The sequence below is a fragment of the Panulirus ornatus genome, chromosome 35 (assembly GCF_036320965.1).
Source record: "Panulirus ornatus isolate Po-2019 chromosome 35, ASM3632096v1, whole genome shotgun sequence".
NCBI classification, from domain to species: Eukaryota; Metazoa; Arthropoda; class Malacostraca; order Decapoda; family Palinuridae; genus Panulirus; species Panulirus ornatus.
Genome location: NC_092258.1, coordinates 6,443,479 through 6,457,524, shown reverse-complemented (window position 1 = coordinate 6,457,524; position 14,046 = coordinate 6,443,479). Strand labels below are relative to the sequence as shown.

At 42.1% G+C, this 14,046-nt stretch overlaps 1 protein-coding gene across 1 annotated transcript in view; it reads right to left on the bottom strand.

Annotated features, from left to right (window-relative positions):
* LOC139760106 (uncharacterized) overlaps positions 1 to 2,072 on the bottom strand; it is a 124,599-nt gene extending 122,527 nt beyond the window's left edge. Inside the window, exon 1 of the mRNA XM_071682947.1 lies at positions 1,914 to 2,072. Within this exon, the coding sequence (XP_071539048.1) occupies positions 1,914 to 2,028 (115 nt within the window). The 5' untranslated portion in view covers positions 2,029 to 2,072. The remainder of the gene's footprint in view (positions 1 to 1,913) is intronic.
* Positions 2,073 to 14,046: the final 11,974 nt, after the last annotated feature.

The following is a 14,046-nucleotide window of genomic DNA, read 5'->3' as shown; positions in this document are numbered from 1 at the left end:
AGTGAAGATCTACACAGTCACGAAGAATCACGAAGACATAGAGAGAGAGAGAGAGAGAGAGAGAGAGAGAGAGAGAGAGAGAGAGAGAGAGAGAGAGAGAGAGAGAGAGAGAGAGAGAGATGCAGACCCCCCCCTCCTTTCCCTGTAATTACCCCTCCGCCACTGAGGTCTTCAGAGTGGAAGGGAAAGAGTTGCAGCAGAGCAGAAAGCCCCCTTCCATTCCTAAAGTTCCCTCAGGCAAACATGAAGACAAGAAAAAGGATGATGTGATAAACCACGACTGAACAGCCAAAGCTTAGACATTTCATATCAAAAGATTACAAAACACAATCATTCTTACTGTTTATCTACTTTATATATATATATATATATATATATATATATATATATATATATATATATATATATATATATATATATATATATATAATTATGCATATTTTTATCTACCTGTAACGAAAACAGACATCCTCAGTATGCTGGATATGATCAGACCACAAGTGGTGTGTGTCTTTCTGGTCCTACGTTGAGGAGGGTTTAGCAGAACCGCACTTTTATCTTCGTGACATCTGTGGACTCAACTCATTCTGAGTGGTAGTGTGTCAGTCATGGTCCTGGCCAGTTTCGATCGTCAGTAACGCGGGATGAAAGGCAATGCTTTCCAATTAACAGTAAGGCTACACGAGAGGAAAGTTTCAGGGGTATCAGTTCTCCTCCAAACTTTTTCATCCCACTGATTATATTGGCAACCTCTAATTGGGAATTGGTAAACAGTCCTTCAGTCTCTACATCAAATGCCCAATCATCATCAACAATACTGTCAGTTGCCATCCTTAATGGAGACATAAAAACCGTCCTGAATACTATAAAAAAAAAAAATGTCTAAACTTTTAGATAAGAGGCATTAGTTTCCTTACTTTGAAAATGAGAAATTTCTCTTGATGTAAAACTAGTCCTTAAATTGCCTCCTTTTTTTTCCCCTGGTCGTTTATATACACACACACACTACAGTTAGGCCTCCAGGTTATTTGTTATTATTATGCCGACATTTGTGAATTTCCCATGAACTGTCAGAGACCATTACCTACTTTTCACAGTCAGGCTTCTTATTTTGTGTGCCTACTTACGAAGATTGACATTTTCCCGGAGCTACAGGGCATCAACCACTTGTCTGAATTGACCTATCCTGTTTAACCCGTGATATACCGTACGTACGTCTTCCTCTGACAATAAACACTTACCAAATTCTCTCTCTCACCAACATATTCCGACACCATATAGTCTAAAGCACAACACCTGCATCACTGGCGTATATCATGGAGGGCATCCGATCCTTCCTACCCTGAACACCACAAACTGGCAACCAGTTATGACGAGCATCCCCAGGGACGACAACTAGTCGTCACCTGTCCGTAGCAGGGATAGCCCTCCGACCAACCCATATATACGGTCGGCTTTCCCTAGAGAGAGAGAGAGAAGAGAGAGAGAGAGAGAGAGTCACATCAGCGAAGTAAAGGCAGGTTTCGTCGAAGTTTCCGCCACGCGGCTGGGCAGGTGAGCTGGGCGGTTGTTTCTGACCTGCAAACGACGCAGTAGCGTCGCCGTGACCTCATCTGCCCCAAGCTTCCTCGCTGGTGACATAACCCCTCCACCCTCCTACAAGAAACGACCATCCACCACAGCAAACCACATCAACCCACACCCTCCTCCTTGCACAGATCAGACGGACATTACACATCTTTATCACTTCTTTCCCTCCCCCCAGTTATAGATATCTTTTCAACCCTCCTCCCCTCCTCTCAGTAACAAGCAGCATAGCAGAGCTAAAGGGAAATTCCACTGCGCTATGGACACCCGAAGAGCAAAACATCTAAAAGCGTAGCCTTTGCTATTGTGTGTTGAACGCCACCTACCCTTCTCTGATGGAAGATCTTGCCCACTCGGGTCCTCAGCTGGGGAGGTGGATTCCAACACCACTAAATTAGACACGAGCGCTAGAACCACCAGTGTTAAGGCTTTCGTAACCATCTTGACACTAAAGTCGAAGCTTCTCCTCGCTGCCTAGGAGTACCGTGGCCCCGCCCAATATCAGCGTTCTGGCCAATCGCCGAGCCCGAACGAGGATCCTAAAAAAGAAAAACGCATCGTCCAATCAGGCGACAGCAAAGGGCAATAGAAGCCAGCAAGTTATATACATATATATATAAATGCATTTCAATGGTAAGAGTATACATGTGGCATTTGTTGACCCCCTTTCCACACTGAAGTGTGTTTGTTGTCATCACTTAACGCACAGTCGGGTAAACTGATTCTCGTAGATACGTAACAATTCAAGAAGATAAATGAGGAAGTGGGGTGAGAAATCGCGTGCATATATATTCTAAAATCATCTAAACATCCTCGTTTGTATATGTACGTAGGCCATTCGACGATAGGGACACAGAGACCTGAAAGACGTTCTGTACAGAAAGGGAGGAGAATTGCCGGACAGAACAACACATGCAGCGATACCCACGGTCAAACCGGCTCTCCTTCAGCGTGGCTGCCCAAACCCGCCCTCAAGTGCTTACCTTTAGTGCTGCCTACACAGCCCCTTGTTTAGGGGGATGGTGCTGGGGGGGAGGGGGGAGAGGGGCTGAGTGAGGCATAGGACCTCGACCTTATGACTAGGAGTGAGGGAAGCAGGAAAGACGAGGGCCAGGTACTTACACCAGTGAGGAAGTAAGCGTTCTCAATACCGCTCTCTTCACTGATATTTACTGTTTATCACTGGAATATCATTTTCCTATACTGGAATACAGTCATAATATATCTATTAGTCACTGATATAGGAGCGTGTAGATATAAGATCCACAGTGAGAGGCATTTTGTGTATGTAACAGCTTTCCGTCTGTTTGAGAGTTAATCATTCTCCAGCCTTCAACAAGGCCATACTTGGAATTTTCAATTACCATTATGATCATCATTTCGAGCAAACGTCACAATAAACCATGATTTATTCTGTCTTCATCTGTATTTAAGATTAAGTTGGGTGTGGCAGGCAGGCATACAGCTAGCTTCCTTCCTCTGAGGAGGTTGGGTTGTGATTGCATTGTTCGTTATTTGACGTCACACGTCAACGCTCTCCTGCAGAAGGAGGACAGCTTTGGAGGTGAGCCGATGACTGCTTCGTCAACGAGCGAGGAACACAGGAACAACGCTGCTGGCCTTTTTATAAAGGTTTCGCTCTCAATTTTTCATACATTTCCATACACGCAAGCACTGAGGTGATATCATAGTGTGAGGATATATGTATATATGTGTATGTGTGTGTGTGTGTGTGTGTGTGTGTGTGTGTGTGTGTGTGTGTGTAACAGCGTTCCCACATCAATAACAATAATAACACATCATTAATGTATATCTATAAGGTCACATCTCAGCTAGCTTGGCCTTCACGTCCTCCCCCAGCAGTGAAATGATACTCATCGTAACGACAGCTTCCAGTACTCGATCCTTGAGACTGATACTGTGTAGCTCAAACCTCCAATCAATTCCTCCCAGGACTTCACTCTTCCTTGAGTGGGATAATCAAGTGACATGCGTATGGGCGTATATAGAGTACAGCGTATTTCAACCGCGTCGTTCGAGATTAACAGTATAAGTCGATACGAAGCTAATCTTCTTTTTTTCCTCCTGGTACAATACTGGCTCACAAGGACGGCATTTAAGGCAAGAATATCTCCCCCCTTAACTGATGACTGGAGGGACGAGTTTTTTGGGGGGGAGGTGAAGAATTTGGGAGGGGTTAATTGGAGAGTTTTCGAGGAAGCGAGGGCTGACGAAGAAGAGAAACCGTTGGAAAATGTGAATTATTAAGAGGGTGATGATGTCTAAAAGGAGAGGGGAGATGGGGCTCCATATTGCATATATTATATGCCTCAAACACACCTTATTACTCATCCGCCCATTATGGCGTAGGAGCCATTGTTACAAAGAGGAAGGACGCCTTCTTCTGGTGTCGTAAGGGGCGGCGTTGCTCCTGCCTTCTGCGTATTTTCAGTGAGTGCACTTTGTCTTCACCTATTCATGTACGTGGGAAGAGAGCTTTGAGGTCACGGATGGGCCATGTCATTATCATTATTGCTATCATTATCACCATTATTATCATCATTGTCATTTTATCATTATTATCATTATCATTATTATCATTATCATCATCATCATCAGCATCATTATCAGGAAGGCTTTTGATAATTTTCCAGTGGTGTCTTCTTCGCTATCCTGTTTCTGCCACCATAATTAGTTATTTTCCTTGGGTCATCGATTTGTCCTTCCCATTTTCTTCCATTCAGCTCCTCTCCTCGTCTTAGCATGTCCTACGGAGCCACACCTCAGGTACTGGAGATCTCATTCCTCTCGTCCCTCTAGACATTTGCGTTGCCTAATTTCCTGTTGTGCCCTCTTGGTCCGCATTCCCCCTTCAAGCTTCAGGGAAAGGTCTTCATGTCATCGTCTTCGCTTATGGTCTTCTAAGGAAATGGTAGGCACCTGTAATGTTACACCTCCTTTCTACGAAAATGGGTAGATCGAAGGGTGCAGCTTCCTCTCCTCTGTTCGTAGATCCGGTGACTCAAGTCTGGAACCATTTGCTGATGTAATTCTGCGAACTCTCCACTCCATCAGTTCTCTGCGTCCCCTTAGGTAACCAGCATTTGGTGTATACGTTTTTCCCCCTTTTTCCTGGATATCTTATCATCGTTGTACTTGAGGGCAAATTGAACGTGAACCAACATACAGTTGAGATCCATTTCAAAGGATGGTTTTTGATGACCAGGTGGGCATTATGTCCAGTGCAAATTCCCTTCCCACAATGTGGCTCTTAGTGCTTTGTGTCCCCCGATGTGGTATTCCTAACTCAGTCTGTTTACGTCACGTCCTATCTTCATAACATTTTATTTTCCCACATTTAATATCATTCGTCGTTCTGCTGGCCACGGACGCATCACGTCTAAGGTCTCATTGTAATCTCTCGCTCTGTAGTACCCCATTACTTACCCCTCGCCTAGCTTGAAATGGCCTAACCTGACAGGTACTCTTTGTTCCCTCCCAGTTAGGTAACTGTCGGTCCATTTGAGGAGCCAGACTCTGTCCTGGCTTCGTTTCCCTGCGAAGGACAGTATCAAAGGCTACTTCTGACGGCTCAAGAACCTTTCGTAGACATCAAGTTGATTCGTTACGCAAGTTCTCTCTCTCTCTCTCTCTCTCTCTCTCTCTCTCTCTCTCTCTCTCTCTCTCTCTCTCTCTCTCTCTCTCAATCCTCGATTGTCTCCCATTCAAGTCGTACATAGAACGTTGCCAGGAGTAATCTCAACTCGCTGAGAGCGTGAAATAGTGACAGTGGCCACGAAGGAGTGACTTCTTGGGGTGTAAAGTATGCTTCGTCTAGTCAAAAGCTCCTCCTACTGTTGTCTGTGTTCTCTAGCACCTTACAGGTCGTGTTCGTTAGGAATACTGGTCGCCAGCTCAAGGCTGCTCCCCTGTGAACTTTATAGTGTTAGTCAGCTGTACTGACACGTCTCTTCCATTCTGCTGGAATGTTCTCCCCGGCGGGGAACACTCGAAAGTCACCTCGGTGGTAATTTGACAAAGGATCTCCAGGCATATCTTCAGTATAGACGGTAAGACGTAATCTATTCCATGAATCTGCGAGGGTCCGGCTCCCACCCTCTTCGTTCCACAGTACTTATCTCAAAGTCTTCGAGAGCGGCTCCCACCTTCCTGGCTGTCATGAGCAATGCCTACAACCATCCAGCTACTGCAGCGCCAACTGCGGAGGGATTTAGAAGTAAGTACATTGCCATAACCATACACTCGATGGACTCATTTAGAAAAAAAGAAGTCTTGCATCCAAGAGGGACCACTCCAATCAGGAGCTGGGAAATGGAAATTTCCCTTCAGAGGGAAGAGAATTCCTCCCTGGATATGATTTATATTCTCCAAATCCACCTCTTCACGACGCTCAGTCTCTATCTACCTTTCAGGCTGATAAGCAAACAGCAATTACTTTAGGGTCTCTCTGTTTCCTGATAAGGAAAATAAGACAGGATAGCCTCTGTTGCTTATATGAATGATCATATGGGCATAAAAATAAGATTAAGAAATATCAGAAAAATATTCACACACACAATAAAAGTTTTACTTTTTTCCTAAAAGCACGATCAGGTAACTATCTCGAGAACGTTGTGTTTGTTGCCATTGATCCGCATGGCCAGGTGTCCGCACCAACGCGCTAAGTACGTCATTTCTAAGCCAGTCATGCAGTCAATTGCGTGTTGGTTGTTGAAATTGCACAGCACGGCATTCATGATCAAATAGTTTGAGTTAAACGGCCACGCGCGCGGGCCATCCGAGGTCGAATCCTGGAGAGGTCAGTCGACTCACAGCCTACCCGGCTGTTCATCATCCCCTTGGAGTTGACCTATTAATGGGTATCTGGCTTAGGCTAGAATATATATATATATATATATATATATATATATATATATATATATATATATATATTGCATATGGACACGCACTTTTCATAAAACATAATGCCCTCCAACAAAAAGGATTCGAACCCCGCACCATTTGCGTGGTAGCTGGGAACGCTAACCATAACCGAGTGGTTAGTGTCCCCAGCTACCACGCAAATTATCTTTTTTTTCTGACCCCATCATCGTTTTCATAAGTCTGTTTCTCCACGACCATCACAACAATAAAAGCATCTTTACTGCCTCGTTTTATGGCCGACTCCTACCGAAGTTGTGCTCTCTGACAGCAAGAATAGCTCTTGTGCCTAGCCATCACTAGGCAAACCAGATTTTGGGACGTGGTTCATCCAGGCACTCTCAATCTAGCCAGGTGTGTGTGTGTGTGTGCGTGTGTGTGTGTGTGTGGAAGATCTTCCAAAATGTACGGCCATTCATCACCTTTACCAACGACTCGATGCACGACAGGTTATACCACCTCACCCTAAGAAAAATTTTGACCCATGAGGAGGTGGGTCGGAGGATAAGGATGGCGTGCCAGTGCTATCGAGTCTTCAAGTTGACTCTTAAACGCCAGACAGATACGCTAGACCTGACACTTCGCGCCAATGATATCACATAGACGCAATGAGGGTTGCTGTGTTGGGCTATGAGGTGAGCTTTAATCGTGCGAATTCAACTGAAGGACTTATAAGCGAAAACAAATGGGACCAAAACAAATGCTGAGATCGAAAGGGAATAAGAACAGAGAACTAAATGAAGGATGATCAAAACCTTGACAAACAGTCCGTAACAAAATGAGAGCTGATCCCACTCGTTATCTTGGGTCAAAACTTCCTACTGGAATGTATGAATAATATCTTCAAGAATCTAACTTACGAAAAGATGTTTATGAAAAAAAAAAAAGCAATCGTTTATGGCCAATGATTCCAAGCAACTGGTAAACTCAATCTTCATAGATAATCTAAAATTCCCTTCACTACACGTTAGACGGTACGGAATTCCTAAACCTTAGCATTACACGTAAAGAAACAGTTGATCATGTAAAGAAACAGATGATCATGTGGTACAGTGGCTTGTCGAGTATCGCGCGACTTCGATAACGCAAAGGCAAGGCAAGGAGTCTGTTCTCGGGCGCAAGACACCGAAGTGACATCTACAGAAGAGGGATAGAGCGCCAACACAGAGGCGTAGGGGAAAGTAACTTGGTAAGTTGGACCATTTAAACTGGACTACATCAGTGGCTCTGCACTGATGTAGAGCCAGCACTCCACACCAGGATGAATCATTCCTCCATACAATCGAAGCAAATGCTCAGAATGGACGATTCTCAAGCCTCCTCCGACCAGGACTCCTCTTGTCTCAAGGATGAGGCTCAGCCACTCGTGCAACGTGGAACTTCCAAGATAGACCAGATACTACCACAAGTTTATTACACCGAGTGATGGAAATAAGTTTATCAGTAGAGATGAGGAAGCCGTCTGGAGTTTGAGAGAGCAAAGTAGGAAGAAAGTGGGTTTCACGGTAGCGTCAAACGGAACCAAGATACAGAGGGGAAATCGTCCAAATGGGAAAGACATGTGGAGTTCACCTTGCACTCTCCCGTAGGATTCCCCCATGGAATACGCCCTCTAGTATAAATTATTGGGTGTGAAGGGAGTGGGAACATTCGAGGAGAGTTAACTATGATGGTCAGGTGCACTAGGGTGTGAAATGAGGGTTGAGATAATCTCTGGTGTTTCGAAATATGTGGCCACCTGCTTGGCTGGCGAGCGGTGTGGGAAACAATAGTTCCCTCAAGGACAAAAAAAAGAAAGTGCTTTACTGTTTACATGGAGAGGTTAAAGGTCGAGAAACAAAATCTTAAATAGGTTAAGTAAATGATAAGGAGTCATATCATCGCTTCTATCCCTCTAATGAAAAATATACGGTAGAATTAAAAGTATATCGTGAATCGTAATCGATCATCTATTATTAGGATGATCCTACATCAATTATATCAACAGGATGCCTGTATATTGTTTCCATTAATATATCGAGTTAATCACATTGCCACGATGGAACCATTCATTCACGCGTCTATATGCCGAAATATGTGAGCGTTACAGCAACTGTACTAAGACAAATTAAAACGGACGTCGAAGCATGACGCAGTACACCATACGTTCGTTGTTTCCAATAACTCGATGTATTCACAAGTTTAATCGCGGAGGGAAAGTTCAAACTACCCTAACTAGCAGTTTTGCCACAACTGCACAATACTACTGCGTGGCTTATTAAGGGCAGGTAGGTGATTGGCTATGTTGGAACATATGAAAGTTACATGATTGACAATTGAGGTAAAGTAAGGTAGTGTGATAGGGAAAGAGGTGGACGGGGCCATATACAGAACGAATGCATGTGGTCTTAGAATTACCCTAACATATGAAGGTGTTAAATACATTTCTGTTGCTGGATGTAGCTTCACACTGACAGCCTTCATGACCCTTGCAGATGGTGGGACTAAAGCCCCAAACGACCAACCAGCCAATCTAGGACAAGCCACACTAGTTGCTCATTTGCCATAAGTAGCTACTGGGCTTCATCCACGCCTCTTTCTTTTTCACACATTACTTTTATGTTAACTGTGACGGCATATATATATATATATATATATATATATATATATATATATATATATATATATATATATATATGTGTGTGTGTGTGTGTGTGTGTGTGTGTGTGTGTGTGTCTTTCCTCACTCCATACATGTGTCAGAGGTGAAAGGAACGAGAAGTGAGAGACCAAATTGGAGGTGGAAGGATGGAGTGAAAAAGGTTTTGAGCCATCGAGGCCTAAACATACAGGAGAGTGAAAGGCGTGCAAGGAATAGAGTGAATTGGAACGATGTGGTATACCGTTGTCGACGTGCTGTCAATGGATTGTACCAGGGCATGTGAAGCGTCTCGGGTAAACCATGGAAAGTTTTGTGGAGCCTGGATGTGGAAAGGGAACTGTGTTTTCGGTGCATTACACATGACAGTTAGAGATTGAGTGTGAACGAATGTGGCCTTTGTGTCTTTTCTTAGAGCTACCTCGCGCGCGTGCAGGGGGAGGGGGGTGCTGTTTCATGTGTGGCGGGGTGGCGACAGGAAAGGATGAAGGCAGCAAGTATGAATATTTACATGTGTATATATGTATATGTCTGTGTATGTATATGTATGTATGTATACGTTGAAATGTATAGGTATGTATATGTGCGTGTGTGGACGTTTATGTATATACATGTGTATGTGGGTGGGTTGGCCATTCTTTCGTCTGTTTCCTTGCACTACCTTGCTAACGCGGGAGACAGCGACTAAGTACAGTAATATATATGCATTACACATGACAACTAGAGACAGTGTGAACGAATGTGGCCTTTGTTGTCTTTTCCTAGCGTTACCTCACGCGCACGCGGGGGGAGTACCATTTCATGTGTGGCGAGGTGGCGGCGAGAATGGATAAAGGGAGCATATATGAATATGTTCATGTGTACATATGTATATGTCTGTGTAGGTATATGTATGTATACGTTGAAATATATAAGTATGTATATATGCGTGTGTGGGCGTTTTTGTATATACATGTGTACATGTGGATGGGTTGGGCCATTCTTTCGCCTGTTTCCTTGCGCTACCTCGCTAACGCGGCAATAATGTATATATATATATATATATATATATATATATATATATATATTATACTTTGTCGCTGTCTCCCGTGTTAGCGGGGTAGCGCAAGGAAACAGACGAAAAAATGGCCCAACCTACCCATATACACATGTATATACATACACGTCCACACACGCACATATGAATACCTATACATCTCAACGTATACATATGTATATACAAACACAGACATACATATATACACATGTACATAATTCATACTGTCTGCCCTTATTCATTCCCGTCGCCACCCCGCCACACATGAAAAACAACCCCCTCCCCCCCGCATGTGCGCGAGGTAACGCAAGAAGACAAGGCGACATTCGTTCACAGTCTCTAGCTGTCATGTATAATGCACCGTAACCACAGCTCCCTTTTCACATCCAGGCCCCACACAACTTTCCATGGTTTACCCCAGACGCTTCACATACCCTGATTCAATCCATTGACAGCACGTCGACCCTGGTATACCACATCGTTCCAATTCACTCTATTCCTTGCACGCCTTTCACCCTCCTGCATGTTCAGACCCCGATCACTCAAAATCTTTTTCACTCCATCTTTCCACCTCCAATTTGGTCTCCCACTTCTCGTTCCCTCCACCTCTGACCACATATCCTCTTTGTCAATCTTTCCTCACTCATTCTCTCCATGTAACCAAACCATTTCAAAACACCCTCTTCTGCTCTCTCAACCACACTCTTTATATTACCAGCTCTCTCAACCACATTCTTTATATTACCACACATCTCTCTTACCCTTTCATTACTTACTCGATCAAACCACTTCACACCACATATTGTCCTCAAACATCTCATTTCCAGCACATCCACCCTCCTCCGCACAACTCTATCTATAGCCCACGCCTGGCAACCATATAAAATTGTTGGAACCACTATTCCTTTAAACATACCCATTTTTGCTTTCCAAGATAACATTCTCAACTTACACACATTTATCAACGCTCCCAGAACTTTCGCCCCCTCCCCCACCCTATGATTTACTTCCGCTTCCATGGTTCCATCCGCTGCCAAATCCACTCCCAGATATCTAAAACACTTCACTTCCTCCAGTTTTTCTCCATTCAAACTTACCTCCCAATTGACTTGTCCCTCAACCCTACTGTACCTAATTACCTTGCTCTTATGCATATCTACTCTCAGCTTTCTTCTTTCACACACTTTACCAAACTCAGTCACCAGCTTCTGCAGTTTCTCATCCGATTCAGCCACCAGCGATGTATCATCAGCGAACAACAACAGACTCACTTCCCAAGCTTTCTCATCCACAACAGACTGCATACTTGCCCCTCTTTCCAAAACTCTTGTATTCACCTCCCTAACAAACCCATCCAAAAACAAATTAAACAACCATGGAAGCATCACGCACTCCTGCCGCAAACCAACATTCACTGAGAACCAATCACTTTCCTCTCTTCCTACTCGTACATATGTCTTAGATCCTCGATAAAAACTTTTCACTGCTTCTAACAACTTGCCTCCCACACCATATATTCTTAATACCTGCCACAGAGCATCTCAATCAACTCTATCATATGCCTTCTCCAGATCCATAGATGCTACATACAAATCCATTTGCTTTTCTATATATATATATATATATATATATATATATATATATATATATATATATATATATATATATAAATATATATATATATATATATATATATATATATATATATATATATATATATATATATATATATATATATATATATATATAATATATATATATATATATATATATATATATATATATATATATATATATATATATATATATATATCCTAGCCTAAGCCAAGTACCCATTTTCTCAATCAACACCTAGGCTTGGATGAACAGCTGGGTTGACTGTAGACCAACTGCTGCAACCAGTATTCAAACCTATGCTAGAAAGCATCACAGTCAGGAACGATAACCATTACACTTTCATTTTCATTCTTTTCTCTTTAATCATTTTATACTACCACACTTTCCAACACCGAAGATCTATCCATTTCTCAGTACTTAAAGAAGATGGTGTTAAACCCGAATGCTTGTTGGAGCAAATATTAGCCTAAATGGTTTCATAAACAAATATCTTAAATTTTCCCCACTCTCAACTCTATTTATCAAACCTTCAACTCTTTTCCCCTACACCACTGAATTCTATCTTTTGCTCTTCTAATGCCATTTTTCCTGATCACTCTACTGCAAGTACACACCTTCATGACTAGCTACATAATATTACACAATCATTTCTTGTTTTTCTTAATACAAGAAGTTTCCTCCTGTTTGCATAAATTTCACGACCTCCTGCTCATATACACCTTACCAAAATGTGCTATCATTTTTCTTTTCATATCAAGTAACAAAATAACATCATCAGCATATAAGTACAGTAGTTTCCATTGTTCCACTTCACCTCTCACCGTCACAGTCACGTCATACACTATCAATCATAGAATCAATTACTCTCAAATTCTTTCTGATAGCAATCAACAGTCTTCTAAGCACACACTTTTAAAAAAAATAAACTCCATTTCTACTCATATGCCTGTCAAAAATATGTACACATGGAATATACTTTCAGGTATCTTTTAAAATGCTTTCCATATGATATTCCACAATTAATCTCTCATCTTTGTTAAGTATTCCCTCAAATTCTACAAAATTTTCTATGCCTGTTTTCCTTCAAAATACGAGCTTTCCTCTTAAATTTTCCTTCAACCCCTCTCATCCTCATTTACCTAAAAGCTATACTGAACAACTCGTAAATTCTAGCCACCTATACAGCTTCACTCTCATCAGCCACCTTCCTTGTATCATTCAATCAAGCACTCCTCTAACCATACTTTATCCTTCCAGTAGCACATACCACTCTACAAAACTCAATGATGCAACCACTTGCCCAGGTGCTTTTATATCATCAAACGTTAAACTTGTTCCCTCTATATAAGGTTATTTTACTAGCTGACAATGGTGAATAAAATGCCACACCTATGACTTAACAAAGCAAACACCTTCATATTCCCCCAACTACCTACCTATTACAGCACCTCGGCTCACCCATGCACCATCTCATTTCCTTATCTGAAATATTTCTGAATAATGAATTCTCTCTCTTTAACTGTCCATCTTTTCCACACAGTTAATTTACTTTTCATGTCTTCTTTGAACCTAAACAATAAGTGTATGGACATTCATGTCAAAAGGATCCACTAAATACCATTATTATCATATAACCCCAGGACTCCTTCCTCTGAAGGGGCTCCTGTAACTTCAAGGATGAGCTACTACCAGAACTATGGAAATAGACTCCTTTGGAGTGAGAAGTTCATCAGAATTGTACTCCCATTTTTCTACAGATGATGCAGTCTTGCTGAAGGCGACTTTTCACTTACATCATAACCTCGAGCAAGCAGAGTCTGGTAATGGCTGAACCCACTGATACATATAAGAATTCCATCTTTTCACACTAGCTTTTCTGGAAATTCTACTTGGAATGATTAGAATTATATAATCATTATCTTGGTAGGCTTTATGTAATAAATCCACTAAAAACATAGGAGAGTGAAACTGACTGAATCTTATTTGAACAGCCTCTAACTTTCAATCTTTATATATCTAAATCTTTGTATATTTCATTTACACAGGTACCTCTCATTAACTCTGTGGAAATTGTAGTGCTCAAACCCATATCCTCGTATCCCATTTCCTCCATTTACTTTCTTTACCACAATCATTCATCTTTTCCGTTACATACTTCAACCACTGTTCCAAAAGCTTCCTCCTTTCAAATACATCTTGAGATGTGTACACCAACTATCATAAAGTCA